This window comes from Macrobrachium rosenbergii, chromosome 42 (genome assembly GCF_040412425.1).
Source record: "Macrobrachium rosenbergii isolate ZJJX-2024 chromosome 42, ASM4041242v1, whole genome shotgun sequence".
Classification (NCBI taxonomy): Eukaryota; Metazoa; Arthropoda; class Malacostraca; order Decapoda; family Palaemonidae; genus Macrobrachium; species Macrobrachium rosenbergii.
Genome location: NC_089782.1, coordinates 34,495,623 through 34,521,894, shown reverse-complemented (window position 1 = coordinate 34,521,894; position 26,272 = coordinate 34,495,623). Strand labels below are relative to the sequence as shown.

Genomic DNA, 26,272 nt, shown 5'->3' with positions numbered 1-26,272 from the left:
ATGGAAAGGCAGCCTTCCAGGGACAATGGAATGACAGCCTTCCAGGGGACAATGGAAAGGCAGCCTTCCAGGGACAATGGAATGACAGCCTTCCAGGGGACAATGGAAAGGCAGCCTTCCAGGGACAATGGAATGACAGCCTTCCAGGGGACAATGGAAAGGCAGCCTTCCAGGGACAATGGAAAGGTAGCCTTCCAGGGACAATGGAATGACAGCCTTCCAGGGACAATGGAAAGGCAGCCTTCCAGGGGACAATGGAAAGACAGCCTCCAGGGGACAATGGAAAGGCAGACCAATGGAAGTCACCCTCCAAGAAATGTAGGAAAGTCACCTTACAGGAGACGGTGAATAAGCAGCCTCCTGGAAAAACTGGAAAGGCAACTTCCAGATGATAGAAGGGCTATCTTCAGGACAGGCAGCTGTCAGAAGATGATGGAGAGGTAACGTCCAAGAGCCACCATCTGCAGGAGAAGCTGGAAGGCACCCTCCAAGATCACTAAAGAGGCTGACTTAGATGCGCCTAGTCCTAGGGCCACTGGACCACAGAGAAAACTGAGACTGGTTGAAGGAGTTGACAATAAAAAAATGACATCACAAATTCCATGGTTTTCGGCATTGACGAGGGCGAGAGTAACCAACATTGTTTGAGCACTGAAGTGAGATATTTTTCGAGTAGCCACGCCCAAAGAACCCCACTGGGTCTAGTCCGCTAGAAAGCATTCAAGGTTTTGTGCTGATTCACCGATATCCATCAAGGACCACCACCACCACCTTACGGGTGAGAAGAAGAGAGCTCAAGTTTCACTTGGCTGCCCCTTCCTTCCCTCCCCCTACCCCCCTTGGGCCCAGGCAAACTTATACCTTACAAAGTTTCCCCTCACGTTTCTCTACACCCTCCTCCTCCTCTTCTCTTTCCTCCCACTTTTATTTTTGGAAGCCACACTTTCAGTTCCTCGTCGAACTTTTCTCAACTTTTCCGATTTGAGAGCCGCAACTTATGGCGCGTTTTACTTATACCCTTTCCGTCCGTGTCCCGTAAAATGCTATCTAAACTCGTACTTGATCCCTATCATGTATTACTGTATATTGCTGCCCTAAATTGGAAAACTGCAGTATCTGCATAATTTTCGAAATTGAGATATGCCACCTATTGGGCTCGTGAGACATAATACACAAGTTACTGAAGTTTCAGAATGATTCTTCGATGCTTTCCAAGAGTATTGAGGGGGGCACATTTGCAGTATCTGCAAAATCAGTAGTAAGGCAATGGAGGATCTACCATTTTTCTCAGTTTTGTATTTTTGCAGACACTGCAACACTAATACACAAGTTCCTGCAGTTTCAGAATGATTCTTCAGTGCTTTCCACGAGTATTTAGGGGGTCCCATTTGCAGTATCTGCAAAATCAGTAGTAAGACAAGGGAAAACATACTATTTTTCTAGGTTTTGTACTTTTGCAGTTACTGCAATCTTCCACTTAAGGGCAGATTGGCTCCGAAACTCCTTGCATTGCTCTACTTTCATTTATCTTTTAAGTTCAGAAAGCGTTCCAAGACTTTCTCCCAGTGAATATCCCTGAGCGAAATTAATGACTGGGTAAAAAAAAATTCATGCCCTTTAGTAAGCGAAATCTGTTGTGATATCGACTTGCACTTTCTTTCTGCAGTAGATGTTTATTTATCCCTATTTTCTATTTTTCCTAATATTAGTACAGTTTTTCATCTGAAAGTTGGGGTTCCATTTCCCAGCTGTCAGTCACCACTGCAGTTACGAAGCTAAAAAATCTGTATGGCTACTTAATCATGACTTGCTCAAAATTTAAGCTGTGGGATTCTCGCGAGGTAAAATATTTTTCAGACTGGAGAACGGCATACAAACATTCCGTAAAGCACCTTAGGGGGATAGTGCCACCATGCGGTGCACTGTAGGCATTACTTAGGGTTCTCTGCAGCGTGCCTAGCTGCAACCCCTTTCGTTCCTTTTACTGCACCCTCTCCCATATTCTCTTTCTTCCATCTTATTTTCCTCAACCCTCTCCTGACAATTGATTCATAGTGCAACTGCTTTGAGGTTTTCCTCCTCTTACACCTTTCAAACCTTTTGCTGTCAGTTTCCGTTTCAGCGCTGAATGACCTCGTAGGTCCCAGTGCTTTGCCTTTGGCCTAAGGTCTATATTCAATTCAATTCAATACATTCCTTAAAGATACGAAAACGTGTATTATAATACAATCACCTCTTGATATCGAATTCACTTTACCCCGGGTATGACTTATACCCAAAGGGCATTATGCTAAGGGTATCTGTCAGACCAAAAATTGACCTGTGCCAGTTATAATTGATGAGGGTATCTAGTCCGACCAAGAATCGAACTTGTGGCTTTTGGGTAAAATACAGAGGTTAGAAAGTCGATTATTCTTTTTGGATTAGATACAAAGGTTAGAAAGTCGATTATTCGGTTTCTCTTTTCGACTCCTGTGTCGATATTCCGGTCGAATTCATGTTGCTAAGCTCATGATACTTGTTTAATTGTATAGTCTTGTCGCTTGTACAAGACGACTCTTATAATTACAAATATTAAGGTCAGCATTACTTATCAGTCATAATTCCCTTTGGGGGTAAGGCATTCCTAAGCCACTGGGAATTACTTTTGATAAAGTGACATTTTCTTATGTTACCTTTTGGAGGAAAGTGATATATTAATTTTCCTTTTGGAAAAGAGAAGATTGCTTTTGTGAATTGCATTTGATAAAATTACATTTTCTTATATTCCCTTTGGCAGGAAAGTGATATATTAGTTTCCCTTTTGGAAAGAGCGAAAATTACATTTGTGAATCACATTTGATAAAGTTACATTTTCTTATGTTTCCTTTTAGAGAAAATTTTTATATAATAATTTCTTCTGGATAACTCAATATTTCTTCCGCGCCGTAAAGTGATATTTCAATTTCCACTCGAGAAAGTGTGTACATTTTTCTTATAATGTGTGACATTTTCCCTTTAATACAAATTCCATTAGCCTTTCGTTGGAGAGTGTGATATTCCCCCACCCCCTCCACCCCCAGGGGGGAAACCTGCCTACCTACCTACCTACCTACCGCAGAAGGTGGGGGAGGGGGGGGGGAGGAGAACTCCGACATCAAACCACCGTCACGTCGCGTCGTCGCGGTAATGACAGCAATCGCCAATAATGTCTGCTACGAGACACTTTGAAAAAAAAAAAAAAAAAAAAAGTGCCACTTTCAGAGCGTCGTTTCTGTATTCGGACTGTTTTCAAGCCAGGCGTCATGCGAGCAGGAATCAGAAATCATATGGAATCAGAAATCATATTCCCGGATGGCAATTCAGCGGCCAAACTCACAGCGTTCCCTCGATGGACGCTCATATGGCTGGCCGGCGATTGCCTTTGGGACAAGATGCCTTCTGCAGGAGACCACTGCGGCTGCTGCAGGAGATTGTCGTGGGATGTGTCGCCTCTGGAGTGCCTGTGACGACTGGCTGACTGGCTGGCTGGCTGGCTGGCTGTTATTTTCTCAGCTTGGCGTCCTGTCTGTTTCCCTGTCTTTTTTTGTGTCTGTCTTGTCCGGTTTCCTGTTTCTGCGACTGCCTGTCCGTCTATCGGCATGCACGACCCCGTGTGATTTCAGATCGACGGCTCTTCTCATGGCGCGTTTTAAAGTGCCTGTCATTGTGTCGTAATACAGGTTTTTTCTTTTATATATCATGTACGGTCTCTCGTGGATGATTAGCAACTTACGGAGTATTTCTTCGTATATATATATATATAATATATATATATATATATATATATATATATATATATATATATATATATATATATATATATATATATATATATATATATATATATATATATATATACATATGTATACATACATACATATACATGCACAAACAGAGAGAACGTGCATTCAGAACGCAGCGGACGTTCGCAGACGACCAGAGCGACTGGGAAAAAGCGTAACTCGAACGTTGAACCTTTGATTGAAGCCTCGGGGAGTTTAGCACCAGCGTTACTCCCTTAGACAGAACTCGTTAAGACCTTTCTGACGGAGAGAAGGAGAGAGAGAGAGAGAGACACAGGTACGCTGAGAGAGAGAGAGAGAGAGAGAGAGAGAGAGAGAGAGAGAGAGAGAGATTTTATGTAAAGGTCCAAAACTGTATTGAACTTTGCCAAAAGTTTAATATTGATCAATGTACAAATATATATATATATATATATATATATATATATATATATATATATATATATATATATATATATATATATTGTATTTTGTTGTCTAACTGATAACTACCGATGACTGTGCTTACTGAGTTATCGTCTTGAAATACCTGACCAAAACATATTTATCTATCTGTTCATTTATTGATCTATTAAATCATCATACCGTATTAAACGTGATGTGTTCTGTACCAGAATCAAAACAAAAGATTAAGTACACAGCATTCTATAATTCACTTCAGGGGAAGTCCCCGTGAGGGGTGTAGTAGTGCCGTCAGTGTACCTCGCGTGGTGCACTGTAGGCATTACTTAAAAGGTCTTTGCAGCGTCCCTTCGGCCCCTAGCTGCAACCTCTTTCGTTCCTTTTACTCTACCTCCGTTCATATTCTCTATCTTCCATCTCACTTTCCATCCTTTCTAACAATTGTTTCAGAGTGCAACTGCGAGGCTTACCTCCTGCCACTGCCAATTTCCTTTCCAGCGCTGAATGGCCTCGAAGGTCCCAGTGCTTGGCCTTTGGCCGAAATTCTGTATTCCATTCCTCTTCAGACGAAGTGGAGAGAACGAGACACTAATTAAAGACGGGCGTTGGGTAAGATAATAAGATAATGAGCGCATTGCCAGGGTAAGATAATAAGTTAGTGAGCGCATTGCAAGGGTAATTTAATCAGGTAACCGCAGTAATAAATACTTTATTAGATGGATTAAGCGTGCTTTGAATTATTATGAAATAATCGTGAATGATATTCCGGCTTGTGTTTTCGCCTCATTAGGAATTCTAGTGTGTGCTCATTTCCAGTTCTTTTACCTATGTTATCTATATATATAATATATATATATATATATATATATATATATATAATATATATATATATATATATATATATATATATATATATATATATACATATATATATATACATATATATATATATATATATATATATATATATATATATATATATATATATATATATATATATATATATATATATATATATATATATATATATATATATATATATATATATATATATATATATATATATATATATATATATATATATATATTTATATATATTTATATATATATATATATATATATATATATATATATATATATATATATATATATATAATCTAAATGGGGAAAGTAAGAATAATTTTACATTTATTAAAACTATATAATAACAGGGAGTCACAGACCATTTTTTAAAAATATGGTTACTTTTATTCATCAAATATTAAAAACAAAAATATCTTGGCAAACAATAAACATCTAAGCACAACTGAACAGTTTTAAAAATAACCGAGTGAAAAGAAAATAAACACATTTAGCACAAACCAATGGCCCCCTTCTTCACCTGCCCTTCCCGCCCCGCCCCCCCCCAAAACCTGATCCCTGGCCTTTGTGCCCGTCGGAGGAAGGATGCAGAGGAGGCCCCGGCGTGTTCTGAAGCTTAGGGCATAATTTCGAACAGCGTACCCACGCCCAGGGGCATCCGCTGTTATGTGGGTCAGACCGACGCCCCCTAACGACTTGCCTGGGTAGTACCATTGCCCAGACAGTTCTTCGGTTACATTCGGAATGATTTTTCTTTCGCTTATCTTATTTGATTTTTTAGTTTTATGTAAAAGAAAACTATTGTGCCGGCTTTGTCTGTCCGTCCGCACTTTTTCTGTCCGCACATTTTTCTGTCCGCACATTTTTCTGTCCGCCCTCAGATCTTAAAAACTGCTGAGGCTAGGGGCTGCAAATTGGTATGTTGTTCATCCACCCTCCAGTCATCAAACATACCGAATTGCAGCCCTTTAGCCTCAGTAGTTTTTATTTTATTTAAGGTTAAAGTTAGCCATAGTCGTGCTTCTAGCAACGATATAGGATAGGCCACCACCGGGGGCTGTGGTTAGAGTTTCATGGGCCGCAGTTCATACAGCATTATACCGAGACCACCGGAAGATTGATCTATTTTCGGTAGCCTTGATTATAAGCCGTAGTGGCCGTACAGAAAATCGATTGCGCCGAAGAAACTTCGCAGCATTTTTTAGATTTTACTTTTTACTTCTTCTCCGTCATATTACGATTTTCTCTTCTCTATAGAGCGAGAGAGAGAGGAAGAGAAAGATCAGGAATAAGTGATGCGAAATATTACCGAGACTTTTAACCGGAAAATACCAGTACTCTTCTCTAAGTCTCCATTCAAAAGAATTTACTCAGAGTTCCTTCTCTTCCTCTTTTTTCGTAATTTCGTCAATCTCTTGTTTTATCTTTCTCCTAAATGATTTTTTAAGTGTTTTTACTTATCTTTTGCAGTCCTTCATTTTCATTTACTCCCCTGAACTCTGTTACGAATTTCGTCGTTTTTGAAATTATCTAATTTGTCATGAATTTCAGGGTTTTATCCCGAAGCCTTAACAAAGGATTATTGAGATTCAACAAGACCTATCTCTCTAATTCAAGAAGATAAACACAAAAGAGGGATAACGAAACCGAGAAAAACTTTAAACAATTAGTTTATTGTCACAAAAAACTAAATAATGCAAAAGGTGTATCCAAAAGAAACTGCCCTTGGAACTAGAAAATTCACGTACTGCGGTTAAAGTATGATTGTGGAGTCATATGCGTATGTGTGTGTATGTGTGTGTGTGTGTATATAAAAAGTCATTTCCTAAGACGAAGATGTAGAGAGAGAGAGAGAGAGAGAGAGAGAGAGAGAGAGAGAGAGAGAAAAAAAACTTTTACTTTTTTAATACAAATTCAGTTTAGAGAGAGAGAGAGAGAGAAGAGATTTGTGAGAAACTCAAACCACTGAGATGAGGGAAATTTTAGGCCTATGGTCAAGAGGTACACCCATCACTTCCCTAGACCCATATATTTTAAGTGTTTGCTATCCAGATGGACTGTATAATGTAATCTTATACGCCTGCCGGGCGTGTTTGTGTTCATGCCGGTTTGTTTAAATGCGTGTGTTTGTTCGACCGGGTTATTAAGGAAACTGTTGTTTCTGAAATTAACAGTAATTTGCGTTTGTGTGTTTATGTGTGCGCATGCGCGTGATATAAAAAATTGTACCTACGTCTTTTCTATGTGTGTGTGTGTGCATGAGTCTACGTATTTGTGAAAGTTGTAGGTAACTGAGATACGTGTTTGCAAGCGTATGAATGCGTGCTTGCGTGCGCGAGAACAAAAGTTTGTGCGCGTCTGTCACGCATAATGAGTTGCATATGGGTTTGCGTATGTGTGAAAAGTTTTAGGCACGTGTATGGGTTGTATATACAGTAATTATTATTATTATTATTATTATTATTATTATTATTATTATTATTCGAAAGATGAACCCTATTCATATGAGACAAGCCCACCAGAGGGGCCACTGACTTGAAATTCAAGCTTCCAAAGAATATTACGGTGTTCATTCGAAAGAAGTAACGGAAGGTAATGGGAAATACAGAATGATGAGATCAGTTATTACAAAAACAGATAAATGAACACATCAACAAATAAATAAAACTGTGCGTAAAACATTAACATATCAAAATACAAGTTGAATTGTATTCGGGTAGTGACACAACGCATCTTCGGTGGTATATGCACCCACCCTGAAGTGCCCGTTATTCCGCCATTGTAAACAGACAATTAATTAACAAGCAAGATGTCGCGACGTGATATTAATACTGAACAGGGCCTCTGCCATGAGATTAAAAAAAGAATAAAGAGATGGATGCTAATGGGTTGTAAATTCCTGAGACGTATGCTAGTATTGCAAGCCCTGGTTCGTTTGCCATGCTTCTAGGTTAGGTCAGGTTAGGTTAGGTAAGTCAGATTAGCATTTTGAGGTAATTTGGGTGTGGGAAACATAACGAGATAATTTTCAAAAAAATTCTACGGTTAATTTTTAAGATACGGCGTCCAGCGTTCTTCAGGGAAAGGTCCCGGCACTCGGTTGCGTGTCGGAAGAACGCTAACGGATTGACATCGTGACGTTAAAACCGTTTCCTTTCTTATCAGACTATTATTAACATTAAGAGAACCGTATGACATACTCGGGGTATATGCAACCTTTCCACCCGCCTTCTTTTTTCCCCATTTCTTTGTTTAATTTGAATAAATGAATAGGTGTTTTATATGCAAGCGATGTATACAATTATGTATCACGTTTCCCTGTTCACGGTCTGGAAAAATGGTTCGGGTGGGTCAACTGGGGTCATGCTCCGGAAGATGAGCCAAGAACTAGGTGATGTACGGTGATGTGAATTGCTGTGAGGAAACGTATGTGGAAAAGAATAATACAGTAATTAGAAAAACTTACAGTTTATGCAACAGAATGTAATGAATGCGTGTAAAGCAAATAGATGACATAAGGTGCAATAAAGGATTGTAAATGATCAGGAAATGTAAATAATCTCAACATGTAATTTAAAATAAAGTAAATAAATTATTATAGAAAAAGTATTATAGAAAAAAAAATATATAAACGGAAGAATAAGCATATACTTAGATAAATACACAACCAAAAGAATTTAAGCAATAGAATGAAATGAAATTAGAATAAAAGATAATATAAGTAAAGCAACGCCATGCTAGTGAATATAAGTAACGATAGGCTCAGTATTGGTTAAGCTACCACGATTTTATAACATAACCATTGGCACATAGGTACCAATTTCATCCCAAACAAATAAAATGCGCTCAAGTTTCTTCGGCGCATTCGAGTTTTCTCTACAGCGTATAATGCTGTATGAAACTTTCAGCCACGGTCCGGTGGTGGCCTGTTTTGTTGGTACCTATATCGTTGCCAGACGCACGATTATGGCTAAAATTAACCTTAAATAAAATACAAACTACTGAGGCTACAGGGCTGGAATATGGTAAGTTTGATGAGTGGAGGGTGGATGATCAACATACCAATTTGCAGCCCTCTAGCCTCAGTAGTTTTTAAGATCTGAGGGCGGACAGAAAAGTGCGTGACAGCCCGGACGGACAGACAAAGTTGGCACGATAGTTTTCTTTAACAGAAAACTAAAAAAATGTTACCTTGCTTATCACTGAATTATATCAGAGTATTATCACCTTATCACTGTTTACTAATTATCAGCTTTACTTCTCTGATTCGCCTTAAGTGATTCTTTACCTCAAAAACTTATTCACATTCTCCTATTTATGGCCAACGAAAGTGCCAGTCATCCTAACCAAAATATCAGCTAAATACTGGTAATTAAATATTATTATTATTATTATTATTATTATTATTATTATTATTATTATTATTATTATTATTATTATTATTATTATTATTATTATTATTATTCAGAAGATAAACCCCTATACATTTGGAACAAGCCCAGTTGTTAATTATTATTATTATTATTATTATTATTATTATTATTATTATTATTATTATTATTATTATTATTATCCAGAATAAAGATTCAATTGAACAAGCCCAGTAGTTTTTATTATTATTATTTTATTATTATTATTATTATTATTATTATTATTATTATTATCCAGAAGGCAATAATAATATTGAACGTCTTCCACAGGTGCCACTGACTTGAAATTCAAGCTTTCAAAGAATATTACAGTGTTCATTTGAAAGATGTTACAGAAGATAGTAGGCAGTACAGAAAGAAAAGATCAGCTATTGAAAAAAAAAGATAAATTAATAAATGAATAAACAAATGGATGAAAATATAAACAAATGAGTAAAAAAAGAAAGTGAATTGAACTTTTGAGGTCCTGATAGTACAGCATCCACAGTAGTTTTTAATCTCCGAACACCTCCTCCCGAAAACAACATCTGCATTTGCATTTAAATCCATCCTCTGTCACATCTCAGGGACCCGTCAGGCACCTGGCGTCATCTCATAGCAGTGTTGTGCACCCGTCGTGTGGGAACGCCGTGCGCATGTGCGCGCATGCGTGCGTGTACTCTACGCAGTGACGTAGCGGCGTTGCTGTTCTCCAGGGGCCATCGCTGTGCCCTAAGCCTAATGATGGGAGGAAGGAAGGGGAGAAAAGATGCCTCGTTATCCGGGTAATTCGAGAGAGAAATTCCGACTGTCTGCTTATTCGTGGGATCTCCAGGTACCTCTGGGCGGGTGGTGAGGCTTCTTCGGATCTGTTTTGGTCAGACGTCTATCTCTGATCTTCGGGTTTTCTTGCTTTTATATTTAAGCAGTATTTATAGGCAGACTATACATCAACTATACAATTTTTTCTCCCAAGGAGTGGCTTCAGAAAGTGCTGGGCAACTGATCCTCAGTCAGTCTATTGTGACCTACAACCCACAACGATCAACTAATCACCAGGTACACCGTTCGTTGATAAGGTCGACAGAGGCGTATTGGATTTTTCAGGGCTTGAGCCCAAGTGGTTTTCCTCCCCTCCTTCGGTCCGTGGATCGATTTCGGGTCCTTCTCTGGTTAGGAGAGAGAGAGAGAGAGAGAGAGAGAGAGAGAGAGAGAGAGAGAGTTATCATTTCAACTCATTATCAAGTCGTTATCCGTATTCCCTACGTCCATGGATCGATTTCGATTCTCTCTCTGGTTAGGAGAGAGAGAGAGAGAGAGAGAGAGATTTTTATCATTTCAGCTCATTATTTTCCTAACTCATTTTCCTTTCTTTGTAAGTACGACTACCTACATTATATATTATACACATCTTTGTCTTCTATTTCTTCTAGTTTCCACTTTAATCTTTTTATTCGTCATTTCCCTCATCAATCGTTCTCACACCCATCATCGCGCTTTCTCTTCCCTCTCCCCCCGCCCCCACAACGTCTCCATGTCCTTCTCTCTATTCGAAAGATCGGAGTGAAAGTCCGCCGCTGTCCGTAGCATATCCGCATTCGGGAAATTTCTTTCAGTTCCTCATTCATTCCCTTTTATCGTTTCTGTCCTTTGATGTTATTCGGCTGATCGATTATCGTCTATTAACTTTTCTTTTTCTTACGTATTCGGTTTCGAGGAAAAGTACAAAGGGATTGTCAAAAACTGTTATCCAATTTATTCTTTTATTTCATCTTTATTTTGTTCCTCGTCATTCTTCTCTCCCGTCTTGCAATCATGCAACTTAATTGACGTTCGCATTACGGCATCTGATTGCTTGCTTGTGCGTGTGAAAATGTTCATTTCCACCTCTCTCTCTCTCTCTCTCTCTCTCTCTCTCTCTCTCTCTCTCTCTCTCTCTCTCTGATTGTTAGTTCCTATTGGCCTAATTGCAAGTTGTACGCGTATCTATTTTAGTCTTAACATAGACAATAATATATATATATATATATATATATATATATATATATATATATATATATATATATATATATATATATGTATGTATACAGGGAATAGAAGTCGGACTCTATTAATAACAGAACAAAAGAAAGCAACGGCTTATCATCAGCATTAACCTCCAGACAATCTCTCCTCCTTCTCCAAATTCGGCAGGGAAGTGCCTTCCCTTTGTGAACTTCCAGAGAAGTGGGACGTTGGACCTCCCAGAAATGTGCTAGGAACACTACCAGAAGTGAAACTTGGAACTCCCAGAAGTGTAATAGGAAAGCTTCCAGAAGTATGACGTTGGAACTTCCAAAAGTGTGATGGGAAAACTTCCAGAAGTGAGACGTTAGAACTTCCAGAAGTGTGGCGTTGGAGCATTCAGAAGTGTGCTTGGAAATCCAGAAGTGTGACGTTGGAGGATTCAGAAGTTTGCTCGGAAAACTTCCAGAAGTGTGGCGTTAGAGCTTCCTGAAGTATGACACCACAACTTCCAGAAGTGTGCCTGGAAAACTTCCAGGATTGTGGCGTTAGAGCTTCCAGAAGTATGACACCACAACTTCCAGGAGGGTGATGATAGGCCTTGAAGAAGCGTGGCAGAAGAGCTTCTAGAAACACTTCTAGAAAAACTTCCAAAAAGTGCGACGGAAAGAACTTCCAGATGCTCCACTTGGCTGGAACCTGGAACAATTGAGGCCAGACTAAAATAAGGACCTCGAGTCCGTGAAAGTCAGAATCCTGGTGAAGATGTAGGGATTAGTTTGCCCATCCCAGCGGTCTCTGTAGAATAGCCTATCCATTATAGACGATACACCTCCCCCCCAATCACCCCCTTACAGAAGAGGGATAACCCTCCCCCCACCACAACCCCCCGAATAACTGACCTATCAGATAAGGAACATTCTTACGGGACCAAGCAAGCCCAACCTTATTTAGACCCACCACCCAAAAAAGAGGAAGAAAAAAATCCTCAAACGTCCCCAAATACAGCAGGGTGAGGCAATAGGTCTACCATTGTTTGTAGAAAGCGAGAGAGAGAGAGAGAGAGAGAGAGAGAGAGAGAGAGAGAGAGAGAGAGAGACATTTAAAATTGAATTTTATATTTTAAATGATTGTCATTGAGAAAGAGAGAGTGAGAAGACATTTAAAACTGAACTTTATATTTTAAGTGATTGTCATTGAGAGAGAGAGAGAGAGAGAGAGAGAGAGAGAGAGAGAGAGAGAGAGAGAGAGAGAGAGAGAGAGAAGACATTTGAAATTGAATTTTAAATTTTATAAATGATTGTCATTACCTTTTTGTTAATAAACAGTATATGAATATACACTTACACTTCACACATATGTATGTATGTATGTATGTGTGTATGTATATATGCACAAGGAACAGGAAGAAAAAGGACGAGTATAACGGAGAAGAACGTGAGGCGAATCGAAATCCAAATATTAGGCCTTTATGGAACAGCTCCAGAGCATCCGTCCATATTTCCGCTAACCCGATTTAGCGATCAAGTTTTTTTTTATTTAATAATTACGCCTATTGGTCTTTTTTTTTTTGATTGATGAAGGCGTTGTCATAGGCGCGTCTTTTCTAACATGCTTCGTCATCTTGTGACAAATCTATTAGGCAATATTTTTTTTTATTGTTATTATTTAACGTACGTTGCTGGTATTTTGACATCTGTCTATTAGGCTTAGGACTTAGCTATTGTATGTTTTTACTATTTCTGTATGTTTCTATTATCTTCTGTACTTTTTATATATATATATATATATATATATATATATATATATATATATATATATATATATATATATATATATATATATATATACATATACACTACATACATATATATATCGAATCCATCAATAACAAAAGAAATATATATATCGTATATTATATAAATTATTTCCACCTTCTCCAAATATATTTATATGAATATAGAAGTATATCTATACACACACACACCTTGAACTTAGCAATACATACACTACCTGGAACTGCAGGTAGTCTTGAAAACTCCATCAATAACAAAAGAAAGTCATTTAGCCCTAAATTGGAAGACTGCAGTATCGTAATTCAAATTAAATCCCAGATAAAAGTTTTCTCTTTCCACCTGATTTTTCTCCAAACTCGTCATTGAAGATTTCATTCTGAAACTTCCAGATTAGTTGCACATCTGCAAGCATCTGAGAAAAATAGTAGGTACTGCAGTTTTCCCCACACTGATTTTGCAGAACTTGCAAATGGTAAATGCTTTTGGAACGATTACATCATTCTGAAACTGCAGTAAATTTTAGTGTTGCAGGTATTGCAAAGATACAGAACTGAGAAAAAAAAACTTGACTGATTTTTCAGACGCAAATGGGCAGTTCATTGTAACAGTCATTTATTCTGCCCTAAATTGGAAGACTGCAGTATCTGCATAATTACAAACTGAGAAAAATAGTAGATACTGCAGTTTTCTCTTGCCTTACTACTGATTTTGCAGATACTGCAAATGGGACCCCTAAATACTTGTGGAAAGCATTGAAGCATCATTCTGAAACTGCAGTAACTGGTGTATTAGTGTTGCAATATCTGCAAAGATACAGAACTGAGAAAAATAGTAGATACTGCAGGTTTCCCTTGCCTTACTACTGATTTTGCAGATACTGCAAATGGGACCCCCCTAAACAAAGCATTGAAGAATCATTCTGAAACTGCAGTAACTTGTGTATTAGTGTTTCACGAGCCCAATAGGTGGCATATCTCAATTTCGAAAATTTTGCAGATACTGCAGTTTTCCATTTTAGGGCGGTATTGCATCACCGTGATTTTTCCGGAACTGCTTTCAAATCGCGTAATACGAGATAGCGTAGGGGCATTTATTATCTAAAAGCATAACGCAGGCACAAGATGCCGGCGTGGTAGCGGTGAAATTATATTTGAGAAACATTAAAAAAATGGGTAAATAAAGACTCCTTAAATTGAATCTTGCTTTCTTTATCGGTTGTTTAAAAGCAAGGAACGAGAAACTTTTATCTTTCTTTTTTTTTATCTTAGAAAATCATTAGCCATTATGAAAGCTATGATTAAGTGAGAATTAAGTAAATAAAAAGCTTGATTTAAAATTTGAAACATTAAACACAAAACATTGGTTTTATATATATATATATATATATATATATATATATATATATATATATATATATATATATATTATATATATATATATATATATATATATATATATATATATATATATATATATATATATATATATATATATATATATATAATGTGTTTGTGCGTACGTTTGTGTCTAAATGCACGCATTTCTGCAAACATTATGATTGACAGACTAACAAATGCATAAAAGTTTTACATTTGTTTGGCATAAATGAGCTATTTACAATATCCCAATTCAATCTGTCTTTGATGCCACCAAATGTCGAATTAAGATGGCCTTATGCCAAGCACGGGTTACATAACTCAGACGAGCACCCAACAATTATATAACCAAACATCGGAGAAAAATGCTTGGACAAGCATTAGCGCGCATCGAGTCGAATGCGAGCATGCACGAGCGAGCAGCGCATGCGCGCGGCTGGCTAGCTGAGTCGGATGCACAGCTCAGCTATACTTAGTTTATCGCCGTTGTTGACTTAATTTTAGGCGATGCGGTCCCTCCCAGCCAGGTTCACTCGGCTAAATATTGCATTAACCTACATAGGACCACCGCGGCGGCGCAATATTGTACCCGAGCGATATTACGGGGCCCCGTAGCAGCAGCCGTCGTCATTCGGCGCACCGGAAGTCGGCGATTTAGGTGGGTGGGCCGAGTGGTTTGTTTATTTTTGGAGCCGCCGCGCTCCGCAGATGAGCTTACCGGCGATTTCCTAGTTATGTCGTGATTTTCTTTATAGGTTAGTGGGAGGTTTCTAGGATCAGAGTTACCGAGTGGGAAGATTATATTTTATACTTTATGATAATTTACGCTACTTTATACTTTATACTTTGCACGTATTAAAGTTCATTATGCGCATTGCTCTGCGCAATTTATCTTTTATACTTTATACTTTATGCGTCTTAGAGTTTATTACGCTCATTGCTCTGCGCAGTGTATTTTTTATACTTTGTACTCTACACGTCTTAAATTTCATTATGGGCATTGCTCAGCGCAGTTTATTTTTTATACTTTATACTTTCCACGCATTAAAGTTCATTATGCGCATTGCTCTGCGCAATTTATCTTTTATACTTTATACTTTCCACGTCTTAAAGTTCATTATGCGCATTCCTCTGCGCAGTTTATTTTTTATACTTTATACTTTCCACGTCTTAAAGTTCATTATGCGCATTCCTCTGCGCAGTTTATTTTTTATACTTTATACTTTCCACGTATTAAAGTTCATTATGCGCATTGCTCTGCACAGTTTAACCTTTATACTTTATACTCTACAGTTCTTAAAGTTCATTATGGGCATTGCTCTGCGCAGTTTATTTTGTAGACTTTATACTTTTCACGCATTAAACTTCATTATGCGCATTGCTCTGCGCAGTTTATCTTTTACACTTTACACGCCTTTAAGTTCATTATGCGCATTGCTCTGCGCATTTTACGCTGCTTTGTACATTAAACTATGATCTAGTAATCTAGGTTGTTTTATATTTTATGGTTTCTGTTACTTTACGTGAAGTATTATAATACTTTTTGCTACTTTCTTCATTCTTCATGTACTCTATACCTTATGACTCTTTGTGCACGTTTTATACTCCATGCTACTTTTAATCAATTTTATTATAAGGTCAACGTATTAAAATAATTTTTACGTTGCTTTTCATCTAAATCAATGTTAGTATATCTTCCGGCCATTCAAGACCAACCGCTTCCTTTGCAGGAGTTAGAAGTTGGGACTTTTTCCAGTTCTGTTAAGCATAAACAATATAAAACCCTAAGATTCAAATTGTTACTTAAGATATTCTTTTCGTTCACGCTTCCACAACTGGATGACCTCGGCAGATTGGATGACATTACGGGTGACAGGATTAGATGACGCCAACGATTCTTCTTCTATTTTTTTTTTTAACGAGACGGCTTTTTATATGCTCAGATCCTGACTGTTTGTCCGCGGAAGAAGGGCTTATGTGTCGCTTGTTTCTGTCTGATCGACTCGGCAAGAGTCTCTCTCTCTCTCTCTCTCTCTCTCTCTCTCTCTCTCTCCCGTGTCTGTCTGTCTGTCTCTCTCCTTCATGACGTATGGACACACGCATCATGCATTTAATAAAATAAGTATAATCAGGCATGTTTGCCTATTAAGTATATATATATATACATACATACACATATGTATATATAATTATATGTGTGTGTGTGTGTGTGTGTTTGTATGCAGACAACACACCTGTTCATAGACATAGCCTAAATGCACATAATTGTGCAACTGTTCCGAGACAATTATTTCCAGTTGCATAATGCGTAGTCATTAGAAAATCTACTTTGTAATAGCCCTTAAACGCCTGCTTTCTCCCTTATTACAAGAAGACATTTTTTTTCCCCATCGGCGTGAACAAGCCACGCCTGTTTTGTAGGGAAAGTGCTCTCTCTCTCTCTCTCTCTCTCTCTCTCTCTCTCTCTCTCTCTCTCTCTCTCTCTCTCTCTCTCTCTCTCTCTCTCTCTCTCGTTTAGCTTCACGTTACCTCGTATGTTTACACAAGTCAGCCTGAGACCGATTATCACCGCGTGATGGGCCTATAAGTAATGCTTCTCGAGTGACGAGAGTCTAAGTGGTGTTTCTCACGCTTCGTACATCGCCTACGTAAGCATTTACTAGACACTTACTGGATATTTACGCCTGCGATCTTATCGTTACTTGGTGCTCGAGATAATACGTCACATAACATCTCTTTTAATCGTTACGATTCGCTGATATCAAACCCGGACGCACACTCTGCTGGCGAGGAAAAATGGCAGCGCTGTGCACATGAGTAACTGCTGCTCCCCCTGCGGGACGCCTCATTGTCGTACGGGATGATCCGCTCGGAAATTTCACTTTTTCTTAGTCTCGCACCACGGACCTAACTAACTAACTCAAACACAACAGGATGAAGGTGACGCAGCATTAGAGAGAGAGAGAGAGAGAGAGAGAGAGAGAGAGAGAGAGAGAGAGAGAGAATCACCAACAAAGAATTAGGTTGCTACTGAAAAAAAGAGTAAAAAGAAATCGAAGGAATGCGGTTATGATGAAGCACTATTGTGTGATCTGGAGGCGTTTGAAAAGATGTAACAGTCTCCCGGGAAATGAAGTAACTGATGCGCACGCGCATCTGCTGAGGAAAATGAGAGATGGTTTAGTCAGAGATGAGTGAATGCGTTCAGATGCACAGAGAAGCTTCAGAATTGCTTGGACTTGAAATGCAGTTGCCAGGTAAACATAAAGCTGTTTCGGATTTCATTTAAAACTGTTGGGATTACAGGACATAAAACTGTTTGGGACTTGAAATTTTGTTGTAAACCTGTTTGGGTAAACATAAAACTGTCTGGGATTACATTTAAAAGCTAACAGAGCTTAAAATGCCCTAATTTAAAAGATTATAGGACTTTAAATACCCTAATTTGCATCACGGATTCCAGATATGTGCAATTCTCCTTGTATTTAAATAATTGGCCTAGATCTTTGTCTATTTCTTTATCAATTTGTTAATTTATTTTTCATTTTTAATAAGTGATCTCTTCTTCTCTCTGTATTTCCCATTACATTCTGTTACTTAAAACTGTTTTTCGAATGAACACCTGGTAAAACATAAAACTGTTTGGGATTAATATTCTTTGGGAGCTTAAGTAAACATAAAATTTCAAGTCAGTAAACATAAAACTGTTTGGGATTACCCCCTTTGCAGTTGTAAACATAAAACTGTTTGGGATTACTTGTTCCATATGAATACTGTTTGGGTTCATCTTCTGAGTAATAATAATAAAAAGTTAATAATAAAATAATAATAATAATAATTTAATAATAATAATAAATAAAATAATAATAATAAAAATTAATTTAAAATAATAAAAATAATAATAAAATTATTTTGGCTTAAAAGATTAAGAATTTCAAGAAACGGCCCCTTGTATTTAAATAATTTGGATCTTTGGGTTTGTTCCATATGAATGTATTCCTTGGGAGGTTCATCTTCTGAATAATAATAATAATAATAATAATAATAATATAATAATAATAATAATAATAATAATGAATGAATTATTCACCTATACAAATTCTTGTGAACTTTGTAAAAAAAGTCATTATTTTACTAAGCGAGTCTCTGCGTAATGGGAGAATATTTGCGTAAAGGAGCAGTTATGCAAATGACCCTGCGCAGGCGCATGTCTGGAACGCGTTTAACCTTTGACCCCTCGTATCCGCCGCACACACATACACCTGTGACCTTGTGGCACCTGTCAACCTTTGTTATATATGGTGCGAAGAGTCTGCGATTTTTATAACTCGTGAGAAATGTGGATAGTGACTTTTTTTGAAGACTGTACTTGTTCTTTTTTTTTTATTATTATTTATCTTGGCGCTCGTGCATCGTTGCCAGGTATTATCATTTCCAAAGATCCTTTCAAAGGTCCTTTGCTTTCGAGTTATGGTAGTATTACCTTTATCGTTGCCGTAGATGTGATTTTATATATTAAAGAGTTAAAGGTAATATTACGATAATTCAAACTCAAAAGATCTTTGAAAGGATCTTTGAAAATTACAATACTTGGCAACGATGCAGGAGAGCCAAGGGGAAAAAAAAACAAAAGGAACAACTACAGTATTCAAAAAAGTCACTATCTATCTATCTATCTGTCTATACCTCCCCACATATATATATATATATATATATATATATATATACATACATACATATATATATATATATATATATATACACACATACATACGTCATTTCAATAGCTACCAAACTTTGTTTTCCGAGAACAGAAACGGAACTAAATACCTCGACGTAGTTCCCATTAAAATGAAACCAATTCCATTACAACTGGAATGAATTCCAGTGAAAGTTGATTGGCAACAATGCAGGTCGGTCTACTCAGACAGACTGGAAAATAAACTGCGCTTAATTGCAATTACCGAGAGTCTCAACGACTTGCAATTAAGTCGAAAATCGCCCATAATCGCAATTACGGAGAGTCTCGACGACTCGCAATTAAGTCGGCAATCGCCCATATACATCGCGCGAACAGCGCCGAGAAACATGACTGCGATCCATCGCGTTTCACTTGTTTCAGACGTCACTTATTCTCCCTCTAAAAAAAAAAAAAAAAAAAAAAGTCATAAATTTGAAAGAGAAAGCCAGCGACCAGTTTTCGAAATTGCGCTTTCATATCCTTTTTCGTCTTTTGAAATAATTTTTTTTTTAGTTTATTTCGGAGAATAATTATTATTATTAATAATGATGCCATTTTCCGTTTTCCTGGAGATTATTCCGCGTCGGGGGCATATCATTACCTGGAGAGGGAATGCACAGCCGTCCGGCAGAATGATGAGATACTCTTGGGTGCTATTTGGCACAAACTAATTGCAGGACAAGAGAGAGCGATTTCCTTTTAGAAACTTCGTCATCTGAGAGAGAGAGAGAGAGAGAGAGAGAGAGAGAGAGAGAGAGATAAAGAGAGATAAACAGGAGAGAGACAGAGAGAAAAAGAAGCACAGAGAGAGAGAGAGAAAGAGAGAGAGAGAGAGAGGGAGAGGGAGAGAGAGAAAGAAAAGAAACAGAGAGAGAAGAGAGAGAGAGAGAGAGAGAGAGAGAGAGAGAGAGAGAGAGAGAGAAGCCGAGATAAACAGGGAGAGAGACAGAGAGAAAAAGAAGCAGAGAGAGAAAGAGAAAGAGTCAGAAAGAGAGAGAGAGAGAGAGAGAGAGAGAGAGAGAGAGAGAGAGCGAGAGAGAAAGTGTCGCAGTGCACTGAATGAACAGCAGGATATCAAAGCCAGCCTCTAAGCGCACCTGTTTTGAAGACGTAGCGGAATCTCGCAATTTTGGCGTAAGGGGGGCGTGACGTCATCAAATGGTGCCGTGGTTGAAATCACTCACCCTCACCCCCTCCCCCTCCTCCTCCTCCTCCTCCTCCTCCTACCACCACCAACCTCTTTCATTCTTCTTCTTCTTCTTCTTCTTCTTCTTCTTCTTCTTCTTCTTCTTCTTCTTCTTCTTCGGTCCTTGTGGTCTCGTTCAGTCCTCAACTGTGTCAGGCGCCTCGAATGGCGGTCACCTCGTGGAATGCATTGGATTAATCGATTCGCCGCGTTTTTGTTTTTTTGCTTTTTTTTTATTTTTTGTGTTGTTTGAGTTGAATAATTTGATATTAATTACCTTTACCTTTCTTCTTAATGACTTTCATTCCAGTTTTAATTTTTTAAATTTTTTTAATTTGAATAATTTAATATTAATTATCTTTACCTTTCTTCTTAATGACTTTTATTGCAGTTTTTATTTTTAAATTTTACTTTACTGAGGCTAATTTTAGTCGCCTTCCTCTCTAGTATTTTGTTGAGTTAAATTTATTTTTTAAATTTATTTTTCTTTGTTTTTATTTTTCCTTGAAAAATTTTAAACATTTTTTGTGGTATCTTACTTATATTTTTTCAGTATCATATGTTTCCTTTAATTTTTAAAGATTTTTTTCTAGTGTTCAATTTTATCTAGTTTCATTTCTCCTTATTTTGCTATATATATAATCATCTATCTTTTCAATTGATATTTGATTTACTTATTTATCTTTTTTTTTACTCATTTCATTCATTCATCAGTGGCATATCGGTTTATTTTCATAACTGTCGTATCAGTATAAAAATAATGATTTACTTCATTATGCATCACTTCATTGTAAAAATGCTCAATACATTTCTCTTGAAAGGTCAGTTGCCGTTCCCGCACCAGCTCTTCATTATAAAAACAATTCCATTATATACCTCTTAACTGATAAGGATTTACTGCTATAATTATGATTAAACTGGGATTAATATCTGTACGTGAAACTCATTATTATTATTATTATTATTATTATTATTATTATTATTATTATTATTATTATTAATCAGAAGATGAACTCTATTCATAGGTAACAGTCCCACCATTGACTTGTATGCAAGCTTCCAAAGATTATTATTATTATTATTATATTATTATTATTATTATTATTATTATTATTATTATTATTATTATTATTATTATTATTATTATTACTATTATTAATTCAGAAGATAAACCCTATTCATATGAAACAAGCCCTGTTAAAAAAAGATAAAACAATTGAATAAATTAATAAATAGATAAAAAAAAATGTATTCCGTGTCCTACCGGTAGCTTCAAAGACAAAACCGCGATATTAAAGACAAATGAATAACTACGCGGCGTATGCTCCAACTGCTCATGCGCAGAAGGCATCTGGAGTTTCTACTGACCACACCCAACTCTGGCTGACTTTTCGCTGATCTGGCGTTTCCCCCCGCCTTCGTACTAGATCCGCCGAGTTCTCATTCCGCTGCTGTCACGTAAGACATTCCGACTTTCCTTCCTATTTGTTTCCCCCGAAACAAAACGTCTTTTCTATCTTTAATGGGGTCCTTTATTCCTCACGCCGTCCGACTGCGGAACAGTCTCCCCGCTGAAGATTTCGTGCAATTGGAACCTCGAAAGTTCAGCCGAAGATGCGATGCATTACTGCCTTAGAACAATTCTCTTTGTACTTTAATGATTTATTTATATTTTTATCGATTTATTTATTAATTTAATTTATTTTTCCTTTTCTAAAAACTGATCTTTTCTGTTATTTCTTTCAAATGAACGCCATGATATTCTTTGGAAGCTTGAGTTTCAAGTTGATGGCATATCCTATAGGCTTGTTCAGTATGAATAGGGCTCGTCTACTGAATAATAATAATAATAATAATAATAATAATAATAATAATAATAATAATAATAATTATAATTATAATTATTATTATTATAATTATTATATTATTATTATTATTATTATTTTGCATTGGTGATAAGCGTTATCATTTCATTAAACGGTCAAGTTTAAGAGTTTATATATATATATATATATATATATATATATATATATATATATATATATATATATATATATATATATATATATATATATATATATATATATATATATATATATATATAGTCCATTTATAAGCGTGTATATTAGCCTATGTATCTCACATCATAATTCCCCTCTTTTGCCTTTCGGTCGCTTTAATTTCAATTTTCACTTTCTCTCACTCGAAGAATTTTCCTCTCCCTTCATTCCTCACCTTCCTCGTCCTGTTCCTCACCCAGAGAAACCATTTCTTCTCACCAACAATCACTGAGAATATAACGAAGGAAATGAAAGAAAAAATAAAACTCGTGCGTGCATTGCTACAATGATATTCATAACAACATTAAAATTAACAACATTCTATATACAATGAAAACAATCCCTGTGAACTCTGCGAAATGAAAATTGTATAGAATTTTGTTGACAAAAGAGGAAGTGCAAAACATCTCTGGCAATATATGGCACAAAAGGAAGATGGCTGCCGAAAGCCAGCGTCGCAGAAACAGCTCTGTCGTACAAACGTCGTCTGGAAGGTTTCATGTGTTTTCTTCCCGTAGGGGGGGTGGTAGCGCCGTCAGTGCACCTCGTGCGGTGCGCTGTAGGCATTACTTGAGGTTCTTTGCAGCGTGCCTTCGGCCCCTAGCTGCTACAAACCCCTTTCGTTCCTTTTACTGGACCTTCCCTCATATTCTCTTTCTTCCATCTTACTCTCCTCAAGCCTCTCGTAACAATTGATTCATAGTGCAACTGCTTTGAGGTTTTCCTCCTGTTACACCTTTCAAACCTTTTACTGTCAGTTTCCATTCAGCGCTGAATGACCTCGTAGGTCCCAGTGCTTGGCCCATGTCCTAAATTCTCTATTCAATTCGTGTGTTTTCTGAAGGATAATTTTGTCAGTATTGATAAACTCCCTAGACTGAAGTAATATGACTTTTTTTCATAAAAATTAATTCTTTTTCATATTGCACAGATAACAAAAATAGATATTTACAGCAAAAAACAATTTTTGAACAAATGTTCTTCAAAGATTTCATATGTTTTTTTGAACGATAACTCTGTGATAATTGATAACCTCGCTGGACTGAAGTAACGTGACGTTGTTTTTCATAGGTGTCGATGTTGTTTCATATCATGCAATTAAAAACAACAAATGGAAATTGACAGCTTGAAAACAACAGAAACAATAACCACGACACGTAAACAGCAAAGACAAGCCAGAAGTTGACGTCCGCTTTTATCCAAAATCGAACCTCGTCCTTTTTTTTTTTCGTCGACTCTTCAGCTGCCAAGAAAAGAAGAAGAAGAAGAAGAAGAAGTAGTAGAAGAAGAGGTAAAAACAATAATCAAGGACCCTGAAGAAGAAGAAGAAGAAGAAGAAGAAGAAGAAGAATAAGAAGAAGAAGAATAAGAAGAAGAAGAAGAAGGAGCAGTACAAACAATAATCAATGTCCCTGAGATGACAGTAATGATTCTCGGTCAGATTTAAGAAACGCGTTTTTGAGGAAGAAGAAGAAGAAGAAGAAGAAGAAGAAGAAGAAGAAGAAGAAGAAGAAGAAGAAGAAGATACAAACAATAATCAAGAGATGACAGTAATGATTCTCGGTCAGAAGAAACGCGTTTTTGAGGAAAAAAGAATAATCAAGAAGAACAAAGAAGAAGAAGAAGAAGAAGAAGAAGAAGAGAAGAAGAAGAAGAAGAAGAAGAAGAAGAAGAAGAAGCGGAGGTAAAAGCAATGATCAAGGACCCTGAGATGACAGTAATGATTCTCGGTCAGATTTAAGAAACGCGTTTTTGAAGAAGAAGAAGAAGAAGAAGAAGAAGAAGAAGAAGAAGAAGAAGAAGAAGAAGAAGAAGAAGAAGAAGAAGGAGAAGAAGAGGTTAAAGCAATGATTAAGGACCCTGAGATGACAGTAATGATTCTCGGTCAGACGCGTTTTTAAGAAAGAAGAAGAAGAAGAAGAAGAAGAAGAAGAAGAAGAAGAAGAAGAAGAAGAAGAAGAAGTTAAAGCAAACATTAAGGACCCTGAGATGACAGTAATGATTCTCGGTCAGATTTAGGACACTCGCTTCTTGGCCACGTCGGGAAAGCTGAATTTCTCCAGCGACTGGGCGACTTTGTCGCCGAGTTCGTCCAGTATGGGTTGCAAGCCGCTGAGCGGAGAGTTCGTGAAGCTGCAGATAAATAAATAAATGAATAAATAAATAGATGAATAAATATGTAAATAAATAAAGGAATAAGTGATGAATTAATTATTGTTAAATCATATCACGTTATATTCAATTAAATGATAAATAAATAAATATAAAAATAAATCCATAATTAAATTAATTGATTAACATTTGTTAAAATCAGATCACGCTGTTTTCAATCTAACCTCCCAAGAAGCATTCTAAGTATGGAATAAAATTCAACATATCGAAATATTTTGTAATTGTTAATTTAGAAGTATTCTCTAAGATATTATTTTGCTAGGCGTAAGGTTGTGACTAAGATACGTTGTTGTATTATTTTTCACTTAATAGATTAATCAGTTTAATTCCATAAACTGTCTGGAAGTTTAGAATGTGCTGAAATAATTGATTTTGTGGTAAAAAGCTCCGTTCAGCTTATATATATTTCAGATAGAGCGCATCATTGATATTCCTTAAATATTTGCAAAACTATTCATCAAGAATACTTTTGTTTTGAACTCAGGAATATTTTCAGAAACTTGACGAAAATGAAAATTAATTTTTTTTAAGGAATTTAATTACACAGATTTAAAATAGTTTTTGAAATGTCATTGCAACGCCAGTACAATTTTTTTTTTATTTTTATTTTTAGTAGTTTTTTAAATATATCTTATGTACAGACCTATGTCCTCAGGCAGTAGTTGTTATGATAAAATATGTCAAACATTAATTAATCATATCTCAATATAATACATATATATATGTATATATATATTTATATACATAAATATATAAGTACACATATATATATATACATATATATAAATATATATATTCATATATATATATATATAGATATATACTTATGTATATATATGCATATATATAATATAATATATATATATATACAGTATATATATATATATATATATATATATATATATATATATATATATATATATATATATATATACACAAAACACACACACACATATATATATATATATACATATACTTACATATATAACACTCAACAAAAGAACAACAAAATAATTACAAACACTCACATAAGCACAGATGCAACCCCTACCTTGACTCGCGAGAGAGGCCCCATCAGACGGCTAAAAACGCAAAAAATTTTTAAAAATCGCTTACTTCTTGCTAGAGCCCTTGTCTCCCGGCGACAAACTCGAGAAGAATCCTACTCACCCTTTGGAAAGGATCCCATCCAGGGACTGCACCAGGGCCACGCTCAAGAGCACCACTACGATGAAGCCCAGTGCCAGGGCACCGACTGACAGAATGTCATTGAAGACTGAGAGACTGCTGACTGAGGACAGGACCACTGTCAGGTCTTCGGCTGTTGGTGAGGAGGGCGGGAAGTCATGACTTTGCTGAGTTTATTTGTTAGTTGTCTATTGTATTTGGACTTGGGAAAGGTGGAAGGGTTAGTCTTCGTGAGTTTAGAAGTAAAGTTCCT

At 36.7% G+C, this 26,272-nt stretch overlaps 1 protein-coding gene across 1 annotated transcript; it reads left to right on the top strand.

Moving 5' to 3' along the window:
* LOC136827795 (ABC transporter F family member 4-like) lies at positions 1 to 24,560 on the top strand. Its single transcript, XM_067085254.1, has 3 exons — positions 1 to 344; positions 24,101 to 24,343; positions 24,395 to 24,560. Exons 1-3 carry the CDS (start codon positions 1 to 3, stop codon positions 24,558 to 24,560), a joined length of 753 nt encoding a protein of 250 aa, XP_066941355.1.
* Positions 24,561 to 26,272: the final 1,712 nt, after the last annotated feature.